The sequence below is a fragment of the Anabrus simplex genome, chromosome 1 (genome assembly GCF_040414725.1).
Source record: "Anabrus simplex isolate iqAnaSimp1 chromosome 1, ASM4041472v1, whole genome shotgun sequence".
Classification (NCBI taxonomy): Eukaryota; Metazoa; Arthropoda; class Insecta; order Orthoptera; family Tettigoniidae; genus Anabrus; species Anabrus simplex.
Window position 1 is genome coordinate 858,515,380 of NC_090265.1, and position 25,686 is coordinate 858,541,065.

General features: G+C 37.9%; 1 protein-coding gene across 1 annotated transcript in view; it reads left to right on the forward strand.

Annotated features, from left to right (window-relative positions):
- Nucleotides 1-24,183, forward strand: part of Tctp (translationally controlled tumor protein) — a 60,712-nt gene extending 36,529 nt beyond the window's left edge. The window contains exons 5-6 of the mRNA XM_067147847.2: nucleotides 10,341-10,482; nucleotides 23,882-24,183. Of these exons, the coding sequence (XP_067003948.1) occupies nucleotides 10,341-10,456 (116 nt within the window). The 3' untranslated portion in view covers nucleotides 10,457-10,482; nucleotides 23,882-24,183. The remainder of the gene's footprint in view (nucleotides 1-10,340; nucleotides 10,483-23,881) is intronic.
- The last annotated feature ends 1,503 nt before the right edge of the window (nucleotides 24,184-25,686 follow it).

Consider the following 25,686-nt stretch of genomic DNA (forward strand, 5'->3'; position numbering starts at 1 on the left):
TCACAGCGTCTGATGTGTGGCCGCGGTAACTGTCGAGAACAAGCAAGCACTTTTGTCCAATAATGCACCACGGCGATGTTGCCAGACACACTTACCCAGTCTTCCACAACTGAACTGTCCATCCCGCCAGAGTTCTGAGATCTGACTATAACACCAGCGGGTGGATTTTTAGGAAGCAGAACAATGTACGGTGGCAATTTGGTCCTGTCAGCGAGAATACACAGCGTTACCGTACACCGTTGTTTTTTATTACCACCTATTCTAATGGTAATGCTTTTCGCACCCTCAACATTCAGTCCTGTCCACTGGCATTTCAAAGTTGACTGGTGTCTGATCTGCATGGCCAATTTGGGAAAGCAAATATGCATTTTCCTTCCGCAACCAAGTTATGTGACGCTGAAACAATAACTTCTCATCGTAGGCACCAGGAAATTGAGGTACGCCTTCGTACGCTCAACCCATTTCTTTTGTAAAAATTACAAACCCGTCCTTGGCTTGTCTTAACCCTGGAACCGGCAAGCAGTTCACCTTCAAGCGGCAAGCATTTAGGCGAGTTTTGCAAGCAACTTTTAAAAAATTCATAAAAAAGTTGTTTTTCGATTTATTTTTACGTACAACATGTCATTTTATTCAGAAAAGAACGAAGAATACTATAGTACGAAATTAAACTTACCAATTTTGTATCCTGAAGCAGTATGGATGAAGTATCCAACACACACTAAGTATCCCAAAATAATCCGAAAGTTCTGGGCAAGGTGTACATAAAAAGTAATATTATATGACAATTTTACTATATACAAAATTTTCACAATTTTATGCTGATTAAAATATGTGCAAAAGGTTTCACAACATTGAAGTATTGTAAAGTAAAATAGAACTGAAGTAACACAAGCACATTGCATCAAGACGTGAGTCTACTTAGTCAGATTCATCTTCGCTACCTTCGAAGTGGCTCATCTTTCTTCCTGCTTTCATAGGTCTCCAAAAATGTTCTAATTTATGACAGTACTGTTGATGAACATTACAATTACATCCTGGGCACAAGAAGTGGATGCGTGCCTGTTTTTCTGCAGTCGAACAGACAGGGCACAACCCCAGTTTCTTTCCTGGGAGGCGTACCAGCTGATGTCCCTTTTCTCCTGAAGGTCAAGGTGGAATGTTTTGAAGAGTTTCTTCATCTACAAGACCTTCGACAATACTAATCATAAATTCCTCCTGTTCAAGGGGTTTGTCGGTCTTCAAACTATAGAGTATATAGGCATCAAAAATTACCATTACCAACAGGTTAGAATATTTCTTTCCAGTCGAAACGTTTGAGTGGCATGACTTTAGAAAAAAATATAAATACGTTATTTGCGATTTTGAAGTGTACCACTATTTTTCAATGTTGTTATTAGGGTTCAGACCCATATTTATAAATAGAGAAATGATTTTTTTCATTTCTTATACTGTAATGTCAATCCATCTTTGCAGATGTGAATACGGACCCATATTTCCGGAATTCGTTTTATTTCGTATAATTTCCTGTGCGTATGTATTTATTAGTTTGTCACTAAACGATTACGGATAGCATTGGAGAAAAACAAATAGAAATATGTTAGGGGAGGACTGCTCCTGGGAGGGCAATTTCATATACCTGCGTTTCTAACCTTGAACTTCTCTTCCACTTTTATTTCTGGCTCTGGAGGATAAACTTTTGTCCACTTCGGTTCTGTTTTCTCAACTGCATTGCCGTCATTATCACTATTATCATCAGTGGCTGGTTCATTATGTTCCACATCATCGTCAATAACAGTGTCGAAATCACTTAGCCCAGGCTCATATAACTTGCCACTACCTGACGAATTATTGTCAACATCATCGTCAATTCCTTCTAAAAGTACGTCACTGTCACCTTCGGCGTCCAGATCAAACAAACAATTACGAATTTCACTACTTCCCTGATAATTCATTCAGTTTTCGCCATGAAAGCTAATGCACATCGGACACACAGCAAGCACAACAGAACGACCGTCTGCAAAGCGTTCTCGTTTTTTCACATGTATACCGCACACTCTGTCACAATAAACTACTTTAGAATTGTGGTGTGTTTATAGAGTAGAGTTTCCTCTTCAATATGATGCAAGATATGTCATAAAGATGTTGAGTTTCAAGGCGCTATCTCAAAATTAGTCAGTGCTGGCGTAATGCATCTCGATAGCGACTCTGCCGGTTGAGTAACAGGGAAATGAGTCGCGATCGCGACGATTGCCGGTTCCAGGGTTAAACCCTTCCGATGCAAGTTCCTTTGCGATCTCTAATGCCTTTAGCTGACACATTTCGGTTGACATACCATATCCCAATTCCTGCCTTTCTGTCACATATTTATAAAGTTTTTTTTTTTTTTTCAATTTCTGGAAACTGTACACTCAGTCCATGAAAAGCTCTACGATCTTCACTACATGTAATAGCATATTTTTCTTCTTTCTCCATCGCGACTCGTAATGTTGTCTTTCCTTCCAACGGCACGATTTCCAATAATTTCGGCTTCCCGAACTACGTTCAGTTCTCACTCGCAGTAAAAGATCACAAACGCTTTGTGGAATTCATGTTGATACTCCGGGAACGTGCGTGGGACCGACACCAAGCGCGGAAGTAGCATATACTGAGAACTGATAGAGCATTGTTGCCAAGCCGCACCGGCGGTGATGCCTGATTTGTGCGCATTCGGAAAGATAAATTTCCCAAGATTTTAAATAAGACCCGCACCCAATTTTGGAAGCGATATTTTCAAGAGTATAGAATGAGCATAAACAAAAAGAAAACCAAATTCATGATACTTGGAGGTAAAGGTGAAAAAGCGACAATCAAGACGAGGGGGAAATTATTGAACAGGTGAATAAGTTTAAGTATCTTGGAAGTATTGTGACTGAAGACCTTCACTCTATAACAGACATAAAAGCTCGAATTGCCTTGGCCAAGGAAAGCTTCAACAAGAAGAAAAAACTGTTTTGTGGCCCGCTAAATGAAGATCTGAGGAAGAGACTTGCAAGGTGTTAACATATGGAGTATAGCTCTATATGGCACTGAAACATGGGCATTAAGGAAGGAAGAACAGAAGAATAGAGGCATTTGAGATATGGATTTGGCGAAGAATTGAAGGTGTAAAGTGGGAAGATAAAATATCAAATGTGGAAGTTCTGAAGAGAGTGGGAGAAGTGAGGAGCATGCTGACCGTAATCCAAAATAGGAAGAAAAACTGGATAGGGCATCATCTATGACACAGTGCTTTACTACGAGTAGCAATTGAAGGGATGATAAAAGGAAAACGAGGAAGGGGAAGGAGATGATATCAGTTATTAGACAGCATTAGAAAAAGAACGGAAGATTATGCAGAAGTGAAGAAAAGGGCAGAAGATCGAGAGATATGGAGGTCACAGCCATGATTGGGCCTGCCGAATGGTAGAACAACCTATGATGATGAGGTGGTGTTCGAGATTATACGGTAATTATCTCCAAATTTACTCGGAAATGTATATAATTATGAACATGATTTGCTGAATGTAGTGCTAGGACTTTCCTGAAGAACCTGGAAACTCTTGTTGTTCGTACTTGTTATGGCTTTCAGGTGTTTTTTCTTGTTTTCTGTGCTGTTGTACAACAAACTACCTTTCTGCACTCAAATGCTGCACAATTTACAAAATAAAACATGCCCATCTTATTTGTGTACTGAACCAGAAAGTTATATCGTAGAGCTTTCCCAGGGCAGTGTGCGCAGTTTCCAGAAATTGAAAAATGGCTTTATGAATACATGACTGAAAGATTTGGACTAGGTTATAGTGTATGGACTGAAATGTGTCGATGAAAATCATCAGATCGCACAGGAACCTAGAAAAAAAGGCAAGCCATGGGTGGTAAGGAAGTTCATTGAAGAAACAGATTGTGAATGCGAAGACGTACAAGGTTATGGACTTCATTCCATATTGACAGTTGAACTCTTACAAGATAATTTATTACAATCCTATTCAATACAGGTTATCATCTGTCTGTTAGGTCATCAGCCCAGAGGCTGGTTGGATCCTCAAATAGCACCACCAAAGGTTATGCGGTTATAAGGAAATCCCAAAAACCAATGGCACCACCAAAATGAGGCGTACTAGGCAAGATGAGGAGTGAGGTAGTTTGCCATTGCTTTCCTCACTCAGTCAGAAAGTACTATTGCAGCACACGACTGACCCTATGAGCAGCACCTTTCATCACACTCAGATGCACTAGTCATGCTCTGAATGTCATTACTCAGCACTACCCATACCCCAGCAACTTCCATATTGTCACAGCCAAGGATGTTGACTGGGACTTCAGTGGAAGCTACACTTTATTCTGGCCTGTGCCAAGAGATGGATGCAAAAGTACTGTATCCATCAAGAAATGACAGCAGGCAGGGTTATCATCTAAAAAGATGAAATTATTTTGGGTTTTCTTTCCTTGGATAAACAGGTTGGAATTTTGTAGTATGATACGCAGAACATTTTAACGCAATAAAACATAATAGTCTTTCAGCCATGAGTGCATGCCACAGACTTCTAATCACAATTTTACAATAAGCAAGTCAAGATCTGATCAAAAGGGCCCCTTAATTCTGGGGAATATTCACATCAACACTGAACTGTATAGGAACCCCTCCAATAATTTAAATGAAAATTACAAACAAAAAAAAATAGTATTTGAGACCTTGACTCCACTCATAAACTATCAGTAAGAATAAGCCCTGCACCCAGTATGCAATAAAATACTCTTTTAATTTCCCCAACATGCCCCCGCCCGTCTGCTCAACATCGCTCTCCTCACTAGTCACATCAGCATTACCTCACCGGTTAGAAGCACATCAATCGAGGACAAGACTCTCAAACGAATGAGATCGGGCTGTTCGAGTGGGCAACACGATAAACAACTTGCACTCACATTTATCCTGTTAGACCCCTTATACAGTACAATATTCATCCTTTCCATTACAGATTATATAAACAAACCACTAGGTTTAACGAATTGACTGTTCCACTCACTTGATAACACAACATTACTGGTTGTATCTGTTATGTCAACTAAAATATCAAGATGGAGCTTTTTTAGATAGTAGATAAAGAAGAATGGGTTTTTAATCTGCGACATTTTAGTCATAACACACTATTAACCATCCGCAGGTGACGGTAAGTCATGAACGTAGGCTGCAAAAAGAATTAAAAATGCATGAACAATTTTGGAAAATTTACTAAGATGGAATTATACCAAAATTAACTGCATACCTTGTTTAAGAGTGGAAACCAGACTTTGAAATGGTCTAAAGACAAAATATAGTCTCATTTTTTCACTGGAAGAACGGCACCAGGGACACTCCATGAAGTGATCTGACAATGGTTAACTTCTATAGTTCCGTTTCTATGAGTTTCGACTTGATAGTTAACCGGAGGTCAGACGGTGCCAAATTGTTACGAGTACAAACAGCTGATTTCCAACACACAACACTAACGGAAATGTATATACTCGAATATAAGTCCAGAATCAATTATTCTTTGTAGCAAAATGCATAACTCACGTGAAATGAACAATAACGCATAACATGTTCAGAATAAGGCTAATCTGTTTTTTTTTTAAAAGATCATTGCTCGAACAGATAAAACGCGAAAAAAAGAAATGAAATTTGTACTCACCATCTAGAAGAGATTGCTTTGCTGATAGATTCAATTTCTCCTATGGAAGGAAAAAAATCCTATGACTATTTCATCCAACACGTAAATTGGGTTCCAGGGCTTTTTGTTTCACAAGGTGCAAGAGTTCCCCCCTTCCTTATGTTATCACGAACCAAAATATTGTGCTCTTTCAACTGCCCAGTCGACTCATTATTTCTAGCCGCCAGTGTTGGTGCTTTGTCAAGAATGACTGAGTGAACTAACAAAGACCTCGGAAAGAACTGAGCACAATACACAGCGAATAGCACGCGGTTGCAGAAAACAGACCGAGAACACTGGTAACCGGAACTAGTCTAAGACGCTCTATCGGAGCAAATCTCCAGAAAGCCGATGGCAGGGATCGAACTTGCACGTTTGCCTGGTGTGAAAATGGGAAACCATGGAACACCATCTTTAGGGCATTACTATCTCCCAAATGCAAGCTGATGTCTATATTCTTCACATATGAACAAATACCTGCCAACCTTTCCGATTTACCTGGAAACTTCCCGGTTTTCAACTCTTCTTCTGATTTTCCGATTTATTTTTACTTCCTACTTTTGACCAATATAACTTCTAGTACGGACGAACAGTTTGGGGTAATGTAGCAGGGTCCCTCCTTCGATGCCCAGCCCTTCTGATGTTGTTCAGGTTTATTGTTTTTGCCGGTATGTCGTGACATTACATGAGATGTACTTTTATTAGTTCATGTTTATTTCAGTTCAGGTCTTATTGTCAGTTCGTAATGGGAAGAATATTTTGCAGTGTCATTACTTCAATCTCACGTGTCTGACTTACCTGATGTACCCTATTTGACTTTTCAGAAAAAATGTCACGCTGGAATTTTACGCCAAATGACGCTAACTGCAAACGAGTTGAACCAATTGTGTTTATATTATATTTGATGTATCATTTAATTATAAATGAATTGTAAATATTTGAATACCTGGAATAATTTATGCATCCGAAGTTTTCACCTGTATTTTTCATTTAAAAAGTGCGTTAATTACGCGAGATAATACGGTATTATGCATTTTGTTGCGTGTCGGTGTGACATAAATATTATTCGTTTAAGTGTCATGATTATGATTAGGCAGAGATACAGAAACCAGGTGTTGGATTGCAAAACTTTCCCAGGAGCAGACGTGGACTCTGACCACAACTTGTTGGCCATGAAATGCTATCTGAAGTTGAAGAAATTGAAGAAAGGAAAGAATGCAAAAAGATGGGATCTAGACAAGTTAAAAGAAAAGAGTGTGAGGGATTGTTTCAAGGAACATGTTGCACAAGGACTAAATGAAAAGGCTGAAGGAAACACTATAGAGGAAGAGTGGAGGGTCATGAAAAATGAAGTCAGTAGGGCTGCTGAGGAAATGTTAGGAAGGAAGAAAAGATCAACTAAGAATCAGTGGATAACTCAGGAGGTACTAGACCTGATTGATGAACGGCGAAAATACAAGAATGCTAGAAATGAAGAGGGCAGAAAAGAATACAGGCGATTAAAGAATGAAGTGGATAGAAAGTGCAAGGTAGCTAAGGAAGAATGGCTGAAGAAGTACAAGGATGTCGAAGGCTGTATGGTCCTGGGAAAGGTAGATGCTGCATACAGGAAAATCAAGGAAACCTTTGGAGAAAGGAAATTAGGTGTATGAATATTAAGAGCTCAGATGGAAAGCCACTTCTAGGGAAAGAAGACAAAGCAGAAAGATGGCAGAAGCATATCCAACAGTTGTATCAAGGTAAAGATGTAGATAATTTGGTTCTGGAACATGAAGAGGCTGTTGATGCTGATGAAATGGGAGACTCAATTTTGAGGTCAGAGTTTGACAGAGCTGTGAGTGACCTAAATAGGAACAAGGCACCTGGAATTGATGATATTCCCTCTGAATTACTGACTGCCTTAGGAGAAACCAGCATGGCAAGGTTATTTAATTTAGTGTGCAAGATGTATGAGACAGGAGAAGTCCCATCCGATTTTCGGCAGAATGTTGTTATACCTATTCCCAAGAAAGCCGGTGCTGACACCGCACCATTAGTTTAGTATCTCGTGCCTGCTTTTAACACTATTATTTACAGAAGAATGGAAAAACAAGTTGAAGCTGAGTTGGGAGATCAATTTGGCTTCAGAAGAAATGTAGGAACACGTGAAGCAATCCTGACTTTACGTCTGATCTTAGAGGATCGAATCAAGAAGGACAAGCCCACGTACATGGCATTCGTAGATCTAGAAAAGGCATTCGATAATGTTGATTGGACCAAGCTATTTATGATTCTGAAGATGATAGGGATCAGATACCGAGAACGAAGAATTATCTACAATCTGTATAAAAATCAGTCTGCAGTGATAAGAATCGAGGGCTTTGAAAAAGAAGCAGCAATGCAGAAAGGAGTGAGGCAAGGCTGCAGTTTGTCCCCTCTCCTTTTCAATGTTTACATAGAACAGGCAGTAAAGGAAATCAAAGAGAAATTTGGAAAGGGAATCACAGTCCAAGGTGAGGAAATCAAAACCTTGAGATTTGCCGATGATATTGTTATTTTATCAGACTGCAGAAGATCTCGAAGTTGCTGAATGGTATGGATGAAGTCTAGGGTAAGGAGTACAAGATGAAAATAAGTAAGTCCAAAACAAAAGTAATGGAGTGCAGTCGAACGAAGGCAGGTGATGTAGGAAATATTAGATTAGGAAACGAAGTCTTAAAGGAAGTAGATGAAGATTGCTACTTGGGTAGTAAAATAACTAACGATGGTCGAAGTAAGGAGGACATAAAATGCAGACTAGCGCAAGCAAGGAAGAGCTTTCTTAAGAAAAGAAATTTGCTCACTTCAAACATTGATATTGGAATTAGAAAGATCGTGTGGAGCGTGGCATTGTATGGAAGTGAAACGTGGACGATAACTAGCTCAGAAAGAAAGAGAATAGAAGCTTTTGAAATATGGTGTTACAGAAGAATGCTGAAGGTGAGATGGATAGATCGAATCACGAATGAAGAGATACTGAATCGAATTGGTGAGAGGAGATCGATTTGGCTAAATTTGACGAGAAGAGGAGGTAGAATGATAGGACACATTTTAAGACACCCAGGACTTGTTCAGTTGGTTTTTGAAGGAAGTGTAGGTGGTAAGAACAGTAGGGGTAGACCAAGGTATGAATATGACAAGCAGATTCGAGCAGATGTAAGATGCAATAGTTACGTAGAAGTGAAAAGGTTAGCACAGGGTAGGGTGGCATGGACGGCTGCATCAAACCAGTCTATGGACTGATGACTCAAACAGCAACAAGTGTCATAAATGAAAATCATTTGGTACATTTTCTTGTAACCATTTTTATGTTTTGGTAGTTTAATGATTTTTAATTTAATGGTCAATTCGCATTGTAACTAGATATGTATGCCTTTTATCTTGATATTTTTTCACCTAGACCGTGGTGGAATATATGTGATGAAATCCAAGAATTAAAAAATCTTCCTATTTTTGGTTCTTAATAGTTGGCAGGTGTGTGAACACAAAACTATTACTTGAAACAAACTTAACTTTTTATGATTCTTTGCTGCTAAATGTCAAATACAAAATCTTCTGTTGAATTGAGTTGGTTTGCATTTATCTCTTCTCAATCAGTTCCAGAATGTTCCCATTTTTATCATGTCTGTGGGTGTTTTCGAGAAAGTTCTGGAGAAAGTATAAAGTTAGTGATTTGTAATTGGCAGGCGAAACAGCCATGTCTGTGGCTTGTGTACTAAAAATTAATTTGTGATTCATTTGGGTAGGGCTAGATTTAACTAAGGAAAGGGGTGTGCCTGCTAGCACTTGTCTGCCACTGAGCGAGCCCAGGCACATGGCTTGCAAAGAGTGGACGACATATTACCGGCAGCACATTGTGAGAGACAAATACATAGCATCCACCATTACTGTTCATTTTTGTACATTTCAGTGAACAGATTCCTGCGCACACACAACTAAATTTCAGAGACTGGTGCGACGGGTAGCATATTAATTTTATTTCTTGTTTGTGGGGTGTTTTTATTACTGGTAAAACTGTTTGAAATCATCAATTTTGCAATACATTTGCAGACATTTAATAAAATTGGTAAGTAAAAAACGTGATTCTCTCTCTCCTCAAATTTTGTCAAATTCAGGATGAGGGTGATATACAGGATTACACAATTCTATTTTTGCCCAATCCATACATACAGTATATGGGTTAAGAGAAATATTGATATTTATGGGAGTTTGTTCTTATTTGTCTTGCTGTCCTACCGAGCGAGTGGCCAGGCAGTTAGAGTCGCGTAGCTATGAGCGTACATTCAGGAAATAGTGGGTTCAAACCCCATTGTCGGCAGCCCTGAAAATGAGGTTTCTGTGGTTTCCCATTTTTACACCGGGCGAATGGGCTGTACTTTAATCAGTGCCGTAGACAATTCCTTCCCTGTCCCAACATCGCCATGAGACCTATCTGTATCAGTGCGACGTAAAGCAAATTGTAACAAAAAAATATCCTACTGTCCTGCTTCTGTTGCCTTAAATAGTTATTCCTTTGTGTTCTTTACTCATGTAAGATGATTGCACTAAAATAGTACTGATGCCTGATGAAGTGTCACAATATCTGCTGGTTGTTTATTTTATTTTAATTCTTTCTAGGAGATTCAATGGACATCGATGGGATGGTTGCCTTATTGGAGTACAGAGATATCGATGGGGCGTCTGTCCCTGTTCTAATGTTTTTCAAACATGGTTTAGAAGAAGAAAAATTCTAGGCATCACAACTGCAAAGAAAAAATATGTGAGTTTTAATACTTCCTATTTTTTTCTGATCGGCTTCTATGGCATTCAACAGCATAGGCACTATGTTGGTTCCCTTTCATCTTCCCTGTGATCACTTTTCACTTGCAGCTTCTTGAGCATGTGCTGATCCAGGATTTTGTCAGTTATATAGACTGATAAACCACTACAGTCGTCACATTCTGTGTATTTGACTAAGTTAACGTTATAATGTAAAACAATAGATAAAAGGTTTCCATCTATTTAATGCTTTTTTATTTTAACCTAAAAAAGATGAAACTAGTTTTGGTCTTGCTAGAGACCATCAGTCAAAATCCTAGTTAAGATAAAATATAAATTATAATCGATAAAATTCATAAAATAAGACAATGTTGTTGACATTCTGTGCAAGACAGAGTTGAATGATAAACACTCATGATCATATTTGCTCTAGTGTATTTTGAATTATTTTCTAATTTGAACATTGCTCTCATTAACAGACTAGGTTGAACATGTAACATTTACACTTGGAGAATCTTCTTGAATTCCATTCAGTTGAAATAAAGTGTGAACAGAATAATGTAGCTTAGTTTGTTTTTTCTTATACCAGTCTATTCATATGATCTATTAATTCCTACTTTCAATTTTAAAAAATTAAGTCATTTAACCCCCTCTTTTCCCTTCAGCAATTGCCCACCATTCCGCATCCCTTGGCCCCACGTTAGGCTACATTATACCTCCTTTCTCTTTCTACTCTCGTCTGCAACTCGGCTTATTCTATTTCCCCTCACTTTTGCTCTTCCAGCTTTTGCAGCGATCCATATTGAACATTGAAACACTTCCCATCAACATTATTCTTTTCACCCTTATTTCAACTGAGTTAAATACAAGAAGATTCTGCAAATTAGAAGAAAACCTTGAGAATACCGGTAATTCGAACTTGACTCTAGAACATATATGATCATAATCAGTGTTTAGCATTCAACTGTTCACTTGTCTTGCACCAAATGTCAGCAAAACACTCTTACTTTACAAATTTTATTTATTATAATTTGTCTTGTCTTAACTTTGATTTTCACTGATGATGGTCTTCTAGCAAGACCAAAACTACTGCAGAAGTCCGTTACAGCGAGAATTTATAACTGCGAAAAATTTACTCGCTATAGCGATTGTAGTTATATCTGATTTTTCGTAAAAGTCTGGATAAACCCCAAACACATTAAAATTCTTATGAAACCGCAATAATTGTTAAAAACCAGAGTTTTCACAGGTGATATCTACACTACTGCTCACTCGTTTATTTTTCAAAATCTGATACTGCTTGAAAGTGTATGCTTAATTGTATTCTGAAAAAAATTGATGTATCACCACAGTCTAGTAACCCAGTCGCGAAGCTCTAATAAAAGGAAGGTTCGTCCATTGGACAGCTGGAGCAACACTAGCACTTATACCAGCAAGGTAGATGCAACTTGCTAGCAGACAAGAGGGAAGGTACTACCACTACAATCTAAAATGGTTATGACATCTGGACCATTCATGCAAATGATGTCTGACAACATTATTGTAATCCTTACAAGAGGTAGAGGAAGTCAATTTATTTCGATGAGGAGCTCGAGGATAATATCGAAATATTTATTTAATTTTAAAGCGTTTTGTTTTACTGCGAACTATAACATGAAATCGCTTCTAGAGAGTAACTGGTTGGAAATAGGTGTATATCATCGCGGACTTTTGTGTAGAGGCTTCTATGCTCTGCAATTCGTACGCTTACACTTGGGGTCTGCCGTTGACAGTTCAGGCAGCGTAAGCGAAGGAAGCAAGTGACCCAACCATTTTGTCTCTTTCTTCGTATTTACTGTGTATCGGATCAGGGATACAGTATTTCACGAGCTTCGAATTATATTCAGAAGTGTAAGTTATTAGCACATAATAATGTTATTGGTAGGGACCTGAAAAGAAACGCATTTGTGATAAATGTGAATGTTTGAATCTTGGGGTGAATCCAAGCTTACGGTAATTCTAATGTGGAATACATTTTTACGCATAAATAGAAGTGCGACAAAATGCAAATTGTGGCCCAAATGCGAAATTAGTATGAATATGCGATTTTGGTGCGAATTCTGCAAAAATGTGCTATTTTACTGGCGAAAACAACATATTTCGGCAAAATTGTCAGAAATACTCAAAATGTTTGAGCGAGCAGTCCGTGGTGAGTCACGGTCCCATGCCCACTTACTTGTTATTAGACATTAGTTTTTATGCATGTCATTCACAGCGAATTGACAGTGCTCGCGACATCAGTACTGCGACCTGTATCAGAACCCAATAGTGGACATATAAGAAGGTTGAAATGGATTTAGACAGTAAAAGTAGGCCCTCTCTCACCCATTTGATGTATTTCTTTCTCATTTTCAATTTATAAGTTATTTGTGTGCTTTTTTCTTTTCCTGTGTGATTTTACTTTTTTCGGTCTCCACAAAAATGTCCTCAGTTTTGGCTGTACTTCAGTCTTCATTTCTGAAGAGTTGCCAACTTCTATCGGCCACTTCATTACGAAAACGTGTTATCCTCTTTCATTTTTAATTTTCTTTTAGAGAACGGCAGTAGGCAGGTATTATTAATCAAATCTGACATCGCCTTCAAACGTTGACGAGAACGCTTGCTAGTGGACACAGCGATGCCGAAGTTGATCGATCGCATGCGATACAATCGCTGGATGAGTAAATATCTGTAACAGAAAATCGCGTACGCTTAATCGCTCGTAATAACGGATGCATCGGTGATGGGGCTCTCGCTGTAACCGAAGGATAATACACAGTTTAATATTGGCTTTCCGAAGGGACAGACAAGAACAGTCAATATACCGGGGTTATCATGTGCCGTACTCATTATAGCGGACTTACTGTAGTTCAAATGCATGTAACGATTTTAGATTACAGTCAAAGAGTTAGAATATAATACTTTACGTAGGGTGGCTACAGCGGCTCAGTTAGAGCTCCAGGCGGAGGCAAGCAACACTACGGCCGCCTTGATTGAAATGCACCAGCTAACAACACCTGTCTGAGTAATCTCACATGTGTGCAAGTTCATCATAGTTTGGCTTTATGTATTAAAGGGTGAATATGTCTGCATTCTTTTTTAACATGTTTTTGTTTGAGCAAAATACACTGTATCTTAATTCAGATAATATCTCTTTTGTACTCTAAAAATGCTATGTATGTTCGTTGAAGGATGTTATTTTTCGCCACTGTAAAGAACAAATTCTCGTCACAGGTTCTCACTTAGACTAGTAGCTGATTTGGCAGTGGGTTAATAACATGACAAGGTACAAGTGGTACCCCAAGCAGCAAAGTACACTGTTCAGAACATTTTGTAGGGTACTTACGAGTGTGTGTGTGTGTTTTTTCTAACTTTCTCCATGGGATCAAGTATTTAGTTAATGACAGGAGACGTTTGCTGCCAAAGGCATTACCAATAATTTAGAATTGGTTTTCTCATCCATATGTAATAGGGGAGGAAACGGAAGTAATCCAATGCAGAGCAATTCAGATCAGCATAAAGGAAGTGTTTACTGGAACAGATTGATCCATCGACCCCTGCATGTTGTAAACAGTCAGGAAGTGATGAGATTTTCTTGTCTAATACTATGGCTTCTTCTGAAGACAGCACCTCTACTGATCATGATTACTGTGCAAGAAATTGTCACCAAGTACTCTGGATATGTTCAATACATAACATGTAATGTATGTGAGGTGGGAAAGAAAATAAAATGCCACAACTGTTTGAAGGTTATGTTTACTCAGCATTCCGAAGAAAAGGACTTATTTCCTAGAAAGATTTAAAATACAGTCTCTATCCGGCTCACAATGTTATAAAATTGTCATATTCCTGAAAATATTAGTCACTGTCACGAAGACTTAACATAAACCTTATGTCAAAGTTACAGACTGAAGTTCAGTGACCAATCCCATCATACCAGCATGACAAAACTTATAGCAGTATTTTAACTTAGTGTTCAAAGGATACAGTGCTGTTACGCAAGAACTGAAAGAATTAACTACAAGGCAATCGTACACAACATTGGTACGTTTCGTGGTGCAATGAATCAAAGCTAGAAAATACGTATGGGTTCATGTGAATTAGAGAGCCCTTTCCAAGCGAGAAATGTAACTTAATGGTTGTATATAAAATTCACTTTGTTTATTGTAAATTTTATTTCTAGTGTCATAAATGTATATGTAGAGGTTGCCTTTGGTATGACAATTCATCAGTGTGTGTAATTTTCTTGGCTGTTTAGATACAAGTCTTAGGCTTGTATTTACAAACGTCCGTTACTTTTGCTGTTATCTTAGATTTCCAAAACTCGGATAATGTCATTATCTCGGACAACGTTCACTTCTGTATTACACAAGTAATTTTTATGTAAGGAAATCCTATACTATATAACATTTGTATTATTATGAAGGTGCCGGTTTCGACATGTTATCAATGTCATCAGCCTTTCGTAAAACCAAGCAAGAGAATAAATTCACATATAGCAGCAATATACACACACTAGTAGGTAAAATTTGTATAACGACACACATTTAAAGTAGTTTATATAAAATATATGAAGATTGCTATGCGTTGGCGGCGTAATAGCGTAATGTTGTCTTGGTACATAAGTAGAGACATTTTCTGTAAAGTTGGGCTTTGGTATGATAAAACTTAATGAACACGTTAAAATCTTTTTTTAGTGTCGTAATCATAGTGAAATGCGGCACTGAGGAATAATCTGAGCGCTGTTGGTGGCATAGTCTTCTTATCTTAAAATTGTACTATGCACGTTGAAAAGTAGTTTTCAGTGTACATGTAGGTCCTAGGATGATACGTAGGACGGAGGTTCCTCAGTTCAAGCGGGGCGTGAAACCTAGAGAAAAGGGGGACTGATTTTAATATGGTGTTCTAATAAAGGGCAAGTCATATGAAGCAAAGGTACTTTTTGCTTCAAGGGAGGAAATCGTTGCTTCGTGAAATTGAGAAATTCGTGTAACTTAATTTAGAGTAATAGAGAAATAAATACCCTAAAGAATAGGACAAACGGTTGGAAAATTGAAGTTGCTCGAATTTTCAGTATCTGTAAGTAATAGAGGTTCGATTGTACATCTCATCCTGGATATTTCTGCCTCGTTGTGGAATGAAGGGAAGCCGTTCGTTCTTGAATGAGCTTCTTTTTGTGGTATTACTTAATAAATTGTATGATACTCTGATTAAAAGGATGCTGATGACTTGTGCAATTCGCTGGGAAGAATGACTTTTATATTGCGATGATAGATTTGTCAGTAGGATGCACCACACACTGGTCAATAAAAGAAAGGATTTTCTGCCCTGTCTGGGCATCCTGTGCACATAAATATTGCCCAGATACTGCTGCTGTTACCCAGGCTTTCATACTTGAAGTGTTCTCGCATAAAAATGTCTGGATGCTCTGCTTTTCCTATTAGTGGAACCACATTTTCTATTCCATCTTGTCCTGCAGTAGGGCTGTCAGTCTCTTTTTAAACAACTTCCACTGTGACATTTCCTGCCCATAAATGTTTTGTCATGTAGAAGATCAGATTTTTTTTTTTTTTTTTTTCATGATTTGAAAACTATTTGGGCTGTAATTCTCTGTGATTGCAGTGTAGTCTCCATGTTTCTATACTCTGAGTTCATACCAGCAGTTTTGCCTGTCTTAACATTTAAATTGTAGGCCTGTTCTTAAATCTCACAATCCAACCATTGAAAATATGAGCCTTGGCTGCTGTCATAAACGAATTGTCTGGGCTAGAATTTCTATTCCATCCAGGAATATTAGGTGTACTGGCTTCGTTAATCTACTTCAGAAACACATTCCAGCTTGGGAAACTCGCCCTCACACGCTAAACTCTATCTCAATGGACTTGGAGATGCAATAACTAAAGAAACGGGAAAATGTTCAGTCCTCGAGCATTTCTTATAAAGCCTTCTCGTTTCATTGCTTGTGTGTTGGCAACAGTGCTTATCCAATCATCACTTCCTTTTGCTACCAATATGTGGTGTGGAAATCGTGAATAGAGGAACTTACTCTGCTCTTTTCCGCTATAAATTCTTAAGTAATGTTGTATTTGCAATATTGAGTGTACCTGACAGTTGATAGAATGAGACAGAATTGAGGCCTACATTAAGCACAAATACACTGGAATTGCTTATGGTTCAGAAGACGAATATGTGGTCACTGGGGGAAGGATGCTTCAAGAAAACTTTCATTGAAAAGCAGCTACTGGGTGCGAAAATAGCTACAAGGAATGTTTTATCTCTGAATTAACAGCTAGTTTGCAAATCTTGTCTATTATGATATACTTTTTTTTTAAATAGATTGCTGTCGAGAAGGGAAGAGCCTGCTTTGAACATGACGAAATTTTCTGGCGGTTTGTAGGGCGTTTACTAGTAATCCAATAAGCCCCAGTGGAAAAGGTTTCCATATTATCTAGTCTTTTGCATGCCTTTCTCATCGCATCTTCAGAAACGATAGCCTATGTCCTTCTCCACCCGTACATACATGTAAAAATCACGCATGTCTGAAAAAAACCATATTTGTGTTGGATGGCTTTAATTTGTGTATTCAATATGTTTTCTCGCTTGGACACATCTTTCTTTGTCCCCTGCAGAAACACCTAGAGAGATTTTACTAAATAAAGTAACCTCTGAAATCAATCACCCACTCTGCACAGTATCTTGAGGTGTATCGCATTCTTGCTTAATTTCAGTTAAGTAGAACCTCTATTATACGTTCCCCGAAACTACGTTTTCCCGGATTATTTGTTCAAATTACATGGTCCTGCGAGAATCCTAATTAACCTGGATCCGCCCAAGATTTTATTTTTTGAGAATCTACTTGTAACTTTTAGCGTTGGATAATGTGCGTATGAAGATCCCGGAAAGCTTTAATTTTATTTGACATGTAACGTCCAAGAAAAAACCCGTGCCATGATGGCAACCTGATCGAATTTAAATCTACAAAATAGTGCCTCTCCTTTAATAGAACAATTAATTTTCTTCCATGATCATACACTTTTTATTTTATTAATAATTACTGTTCTAGTAGCTTATATTATAGGAAGTTTATTATTCAATAAATTTACACATATATGGCACGGCACGCTGGGCGGTAGTGCTGTCTTTTGTTTCACATACGGGAATTCGGTTGTTATTCCGCATTTGGCTTATTGATAACCTTTTATCCATTACTTTCCTTTTTAAATCAGTATACACGGTTTCTTCAATATTTGTATATATTAAAAAAATTATGTTCCAGAACTATTAAAAGTACCTAGATATTTGATTTTTGGTGCTAGAGATGATTTATACGGGTTGTAAATGACCTGAGTTTTTAATTATATGGAGAAATTAATTTATATTTTAAATAATGATGATAAAATCTCACAAGGTACCCAAATCACTTATTACATCTTGAGGCAATAAGACAGTCTGTATGAGGAATTATAGCAGCGGCATATACAGAGATGTCACCTGTTCATGTGAGTATTGCACTGTCGGTGATGTTCTGAAAGGCAAGTACACACTACTTATTACCTTCGTGCGTATGATAATCAGTAAAACTGTCTACACATAAACCTACATTGCACTTGGTACACAGGGTTCTAGGCCTAGCAAGGTTATTTTCTCTTCGCTCCTTGACTTGTAGAAAGTCAGAAATGCCTTCTTGAGACGTGTTTCAGCTGCCGTGCATTATACATTTCTACATCGACGGCCCAGGCAAGTATTGCCCACCACCATTTTTTTCTGCGTTTGCTCAAATCTGGGTACAAGACTGGCGAACCCACCTCCAACTTCATCCCCGCTGTCTTCCTCCGACAAAAATGCAGCGTCTGGAGGCTCGATGAATATCTTTTCTACGTCGGAAAGTTCATCATTTTCCAAGTTGAGTACTTATCGTAATGAAATTCTCCTAGAAAAATGTATTAGCTCATAAAAGTGAAACATGTGGAAAGATGGGATGAATAAGTGCATAAAAGATACATTTCAACAAGAAAACCGCAATGTAGTGTCAATTTAATGTGAAAATTTTACTCTGTGTGATTAAACATTGTTAAATTTAAACATATAACTTACTGCCCACACTATTATGCGTTGCCAGGTTGATAAAGAAGAATGAAATGAACGGAAAGGAACATCAGAACTATAACAATTATAGGCTGAGTTGTGTCGGGCAGAAAGACAGCACTTCCGCCCAGCATGCCAGATAAGTACACCAAACTTATACTTCAAATGAAAGGACACCAATCATCACCAAGACATATCTTAGCTAATCCCCATACATATAAGCACCTTAGAGAAAAATATAGTACAACAGGGTCCATATAAATAACTATAGAAGTAATGCAGGGATCAATTACTTCAAACGTGCAGCCATTACTGACACTCGTGAAAACAAAACTTCTTTTTTATGTAGCTATACTGTACTAATGAGCACAGTATACTAAAACAAACCACGTAAGATGTTAGGCGGGAATTCTCCGAACACGACAGTATTGTAGTAAACAAAACAGTGCACGCGGTTTCAATAAATAGAGCCCAAGAAGACGGTGTAGTTTGCCGTGCCATATATATGCACGCTGGGCGGATCCAGGTTAAATCACGTAAAAATGCTGCATTATCCGCTACTCGAAACAATTTCCCGGATCAACCATCCAGAAATTTTTCCCATTGACGCTAAATCGTCGATCAAGCCTTTTTCAAGAAACTGTATCTCACGAAAGGACGGCTACAGCATACTTATGGATCTTGCTGTTAACGTCCCATCATTACGATAACTAAAGCAAGTACTGTACTGGAAAAGCGATCGGCGGTGGTGTTGTTTAGAGAATCCTGGGAAATCGTAAAGCAGATGGTGGCTACAACATTTAGAGTGAGACAGAGCGCATTTCGACAGCTCTACCTGAAGACGGAACGAGTTTTGTCAAATGTTCGTACTTGTTAAATGTCTACATTGCCAGTATGTCCAGCGTTATGTTTATTCTATTTTTTTTTTTTACTTTTTTCTATTGCATCGGCGAACAGGTTTTTGGGCACTTCTCTCAGGGCATTGTATAGTCGCTTGGCTTTCAGGCAGGAATCGAAACTACTTCTTAACACAAATCTAGTATTTTAATATTATCGTACACGATTGTTATGGAGACCTGAACATGTTGCATCTTACATGCATAATGCCATGGATGAGCTTGGGATTGCCTATTATTGTTTTGGTTCTACTATAAGATGGGGAATTTTGTTTTTGTATCAATATGTTATAAAAACGGCAGTAGTTTACATTTAAAAAGTTCCATCATTTCCCACTCTTACTGACTTCTACACGAGCGTGCTTTCCAGCTGAGCTCAAGGTCCCCAATAACCATAATTTCTAAAGTTTTGATTATATTTTTTTTCTATTCCCAATTTGATTGTGATTAGCGACGGGTGGAATGTAATGTAATGCATTCAAGAACTTATGGGAATCGATACATTCGAAACCTTATTTTCAAGCTCAACATAACATTTAAAAGCCGATGTAAGCCTAATTTACGCGCTAAATGATTTCCAAAAACGGAGTGAACAGTATACCGGTGACCAAATTACAATAGAAGGTTTAAAAAAAGGGATTTTGCTATCATGTTCAGTGCTTTTGTATCTGATGTACTTTATTTTATTAGACTAGAAAATTAAAAACTACCTGTGGTCGACTCTTGTTGGGCTTGGCGTTATTAGAAGTTTCGAAGAGTTTGTCTGATCAAAGTTTCTGAACTGTAAGAAGTTCTTACGGGAAACAAAGTTTCCCAGGTAAAACGGAATGTAAAGTTTAGAGATTTTTAACTCGTGTACCGTTAATCAATGTTTGCAGCACGGTCTAATTTGCCTGCCTCTCACCCATAGGCCCGGGTTCAATTCTCGGCCAAGTCGGGCACTTTTACCTGGATGTGAGGGCTGATTCCAGGTCCACTCAGCCTACAATTACCTTTAAGTAAGGAGCTATCGATTGCTGAGATGGCAAACCCGATCTATGAGAGCCGGGAATAACGGCCGAGAGGATTCGTCACACTGACCGCGTCACCTCGTAATCTGCAGGCCTTCGGGCTGAGCAGCGGTCACTTGGTAGACGAAGGCCCATTGGGTCTGTAGTTTGGTTTAGGAGTGTTTGTAAGATAATTATACATGTTTTATTTTTGTATGTTTAGCCATATTGTTGATGGTTCATTCATTCCCGGATATTCCATTTTCCAGTTTTCGTATTTTTTTATGTGGTCCCTCCAAAAACTAAGAATAAAAGGTTCCACTGTACATAGTTCTAAAATTAAGTGATAACATACTTCAGCCTTTTTTTTTCCAGCGAGAGTTGACTGCTATCGGCCACGTTATTTACTCATTTATTATGAAACCACGTCTTCTTTCATTTCGAATTGTGTTTATGAACGCCAGTCAGCGAGTATAACTAATAGACTACGATATCGTCTCTGCGTTCAAGTGTCTACAAAATAGCTTGCTAGTGCACGTAGCGAACAATCTATACCAAAGATGATCGATCACATTCAATATATGATATAGATGTTTATTCACATAGGGAACCTGAATGTCCAATAATGGACCATTTGCAGTAGAACCTTGGTAACTCGAAATCGGTTAATTCAAAATCTCGCCTAATTCGAAGCAGCTCTTGTTCCCGAAAACATGAGGTACGGTTTTGCATGTTATTTAAATCATTTAATTTGGAATGCGGATAATTCATAATTCGAAGAACATTGTCTCTCCTGTTACCGAAATTCAGACTTTTAATTTGAAATTGCCTTTACATTTTCAAAAAAGTAGTATTTTACAGAGTAAATTAAATTCAAAATTTGAACAAGTCTTCCGAAACGTGAAGGGGTAACTTTGCGCGCTTTCACCTACTTCGGCGTGTTGTCAGTGTGCTTTGTATCTGCTATGTTCGAGCGGAATCGTTATTATTTTGTATTCGGCGCTTTAAGGAACGCCGCAGTATCACGTAGCAGGCAGTGTGGGGATGCGGAGAGGTATAATCTGTGAACACAGGCAATGCCGTCAGTTGGTGAAACAGCGTGGCTTATAGCCTATAATCAATTCGTACTCGCCAAACAATATTGTCAGTGCCGATGAAACTGCATTGTTTTTTATTGTTTTAAATGCTGAGGCCAAGCGGACTTAGTTTTAAAGGAGAGAATTGCCAACCAGGAAATGTACTGTGTTGCTATGCAGTGCACACTAGAGGGGAATCTGATTCATTTAGAAGAACCAAATAATTTGAAATGATTCACTAAAATGATTACATAAAATCAGCTTCATAGTCCATATCGCACTTTAACAGATTCACAACTAAGTATTTATTTTCCACATAGTCGATACATTAATTGCTTAAGGCAACTTACTGGTTAAAAGTGGTACATGTTTCGTATATTATTAGCATCTTCAGCCACAAAACACTGTTTAGTTGAAAAATTCATATATTGACAAAGTATCATTGCTTGAGAGGAAATGTTGTTAAAATTAACGTAAGAAGATTAAATGATAACATTAAAAACGTTGATTTTAGGACACTTCCTCTCAAACCTTGATACTTGGTCAGTATATGAATTTTTCATCTAAAGAGTGTGTGGCTGAAGATGTTAATATACCACTTTTAACCAATAAGTTGCCTTAAGCAATTAACCCTTACCCCTCGATTCAAGTTCTCTGTTTTGTCTCTACTACTGGTATTTTAAATGCAAATTTTTATCTTGTATGACCTGTATGACGAATTGCTGCCAACCAATCTTAGGATTGAGAATTGAGAAGACCTGTATTCATCTTTCACGATTTTGGAGATAGCGCTTGCTTTTAGATGATGTTTAGGCTATACATGTTTACAGTAAGCTTTACTGGAGCAAATAAAAGCAATATGTGGAATTTAAGACAGATTATTTAGCATTTTTAAAATAATAATTATTATCGTTATCGCATACCGATTGGTTTCGTTAATAATTTCAGTGTACAAATTATCGCTAAAAAGCAATTGAAAAACTCTATTCAGTCTCTGGTTTCATATCTCGCGGTAGTTTGTAGGCTGAAACCACTGTAAACGGCGATTTCTTGAAATCTGGATCTGTTGATTTATAATTGTCAGCCATCAGCATCAGGTACATGTTGGGTTATGGTACACAAACCAACCATCATCACTTCACTTTTAGGCATCGTGAAATGCTATTAGATATATTCATTAGCAGCAGAGGTGTGAAAATACTGTCGTCTCGTGTTGCCTGACATATACAACATACATATGACTAGAAGAGCACATGGCGACCATGTTTGTTTACTATCGCTCAAGCTTTCGTGTGCGTGAGTGGACAGCTGATGGCTACACTGCCATCTAAATAATAGATTTTTGACTGACTGTCAAATAGTATCTGGATTCTACAAAGTTCCACATGGAACCAAAAGATGGCAGTACAGTATATCATCGTGTATTTTGTCGGCAAAGAGACGGCAGACGAGCGGTGGGCGACAAAATGTCATCGAATGTAAACAAATAGGCGCACATTTCTATGCAAGAACCATGCAACTCCAATGACTTCCATTGGCGATACAAAGGAAAAGGAGCCACATGGAGATACATAGCATTCATCATAATTTTAATGCAAGAACAAGGCAGATCCAGGAGCCACCTGGTTCTTCTATCGATTTTAGTTCAGTGCATCGTATAGATTTCTCGTCTTTGAATCATGTTTTCTTTCTTATGATTTCACTGCATGAGGTTATGTTTGCCGGCGAGTTACCCAAGTGCATTATTTGAATACTGTAAATGCACCTTGTTGGATACATTTTGGAAATAGTTTTTTCCATGGCATTCTTTATTTCATTAATTATAATTGTAAACACTTGTTTCTTTGTTTTCATCATAATTATTTTTATGTTAAAACGTAACCTTAAATTTTAACAGCATAATTTTTCGTTCGTTCTTTAACATGTCTGTATATAAAGGTTTTTGGTCCCCACAAAAACATCCTAACCCATTTTGGCTGAAGTTGGCTTAAATTCCTACTTGCCGGTCCTTTGACCTTGACATAGTGCTTATCGCTCCTTGCACAACAGATCCTCGGTAAGCCGACTGTTATGAATTCATCTTGTTGAATGCTTCTTTGCTATGGTATTTTCTTACACAATTGGCATATTATATGATTCATGCATGTAATAATACCAAGTACGTTTATATAGTGTGTGCTTGGCGCTAAACATGCAACATTAATAGAGGTTGGAAGAAACGGGCCTGAACTATTGATCTTGTCCCATTATTTCAGCCTACACATTTCAATAAGTGTATGATAATTATAGCAGTATTTTTAGGTCATTTGTATTGATTTTCTGTGTGTTTGTTACAGATGAGATTCCAACAGGAGATGCAAGACTGGGCAGATTTGGTCTTATTTCATCCATCAAGACAGTTTTGTCTCTTTGTACACTTGTTTTTAATGTGGTAATTTTTCAATTGTATTATTGTACATAATGTAACTGCCAGCATTTGTGCTTTGTATATTTATTTATACTGGAAGATGGGAGAAGATATATTATTGCCTGCATGTGAAAATTTGCCATCCTGAGTTAGCATTGAGTAATTAATGCTTCAGACAATTGCAAAACAATTATTCAGTCCAAATAAAAGATTTTCTAAGACTATAACAAATGGTTCATGCTTTGCTTAGTCTTTCTGTTACCAATCCTGCCCTCTAGCTTCCTTTCAGATAAATATTAAATTCCAGTTGCTGGTTTCTGTATCGAAAATTTCAATATTAACCTTTTAAGTGCTGCGTTACCAATATATTGCTATCTCAGTGCTGATTTTTTCATTCCCATGTAAAAAAAAAATCTAGCATCTATAATTTTTAAAATAAAAGTGGGTTTGAGACCTAAAACTGTATAGAAACAGTGGGTCTTTAATAATCTAAATGCAAAATACTATGCTGTGTTGAGTTCTTTGGTCACTTATAAACTAATCTTTAGCAAAAGCTAAAAGGCCCAAATTAAGATTATTTCCCAAAATCTGGAAACTAGAACATGTTGCGATTAACAAGTAAAAAGAGTTCACATTTTAATCAATTTAGTGATAGATTTATTGAAAATCACAACATAGCCGAGGGACTTTGTCATTGTTCAGGTTGTTTAACATCACAGATGAATCCCAGTTGTAGAGACAAGTGTCTTTATTATTTATTAACTTCTGGAAGCTCAAGTTCCGAAGAGATGACGGAACATACCAAGTATCAACCCAGCCCTCAATAAAGAACAGGAAAAATGAACAAATGATTTCTCACACAGTCTATACACAGGCATGCCACTGGTGGCCATGTCAGCCTGTCTATAGAAAAGCATAGCACTCCATTGTTCTTTGAAATGTCTTCTACTTTAATCTTTCGATCGGTGAGTTATGGTTAGTGATGGGCAGTCTGAGACGAGGTCTCAGGATTTCTCGCGAGAAATTTCGAGAGATCTCAAGAGCGTTGTCCCCACATTGTGCGGCGAGCAGCGTGTCGTAGGCGTACAGGTAGTCGGAGCTGAATATTGTTTGTGCCAAGTATGCGAATAGCCAACCACGGGCCTTCCCAATTTTGTAAATACGTGTCAACATGCGACTAGGTCGTTCACTTCTACCGAGGTCTATTTTGATGCAGTATAACATAATTATAAAGGTTACGCATTCTGGCATTGTATTCACTGGTAGGTACACGAATGAGTGGTTTAAGTACAGAGCTGACGGCTACTGTATGTACACGTACTTGGATACTAGAGGCATGGGTTATTTGAACTCGAGACAAGGCAAGATGCACCTTGTTGTTGCAACTACCATTACGCATGAGTGGAATGTAATCTAAAATGCTTCAGTTTGCTCCACTTGTTTTGACAGGTAGGTGTAAATAGTTATCAGACCCCGCGTTCAATGACATGACCATTGCTTGGGTTTACCGATATTTTGGTGAGGAAGGAAATAATTCCTTATGTTATAGAGTATTCGCGTCATAATTAGGTACTTCAATATATGATGGTGCCATGTGAAATTGTGTCTAGTTGTACGCGACAACTTGAAGACGATGTCCGAAATGCAACGTAAGTTGTGGATGTCTGTTATTTTTAAGAGATGTCACATAACACAGGCCACAGTGTTGATTATTAAAAAGAAGTAAAATACATC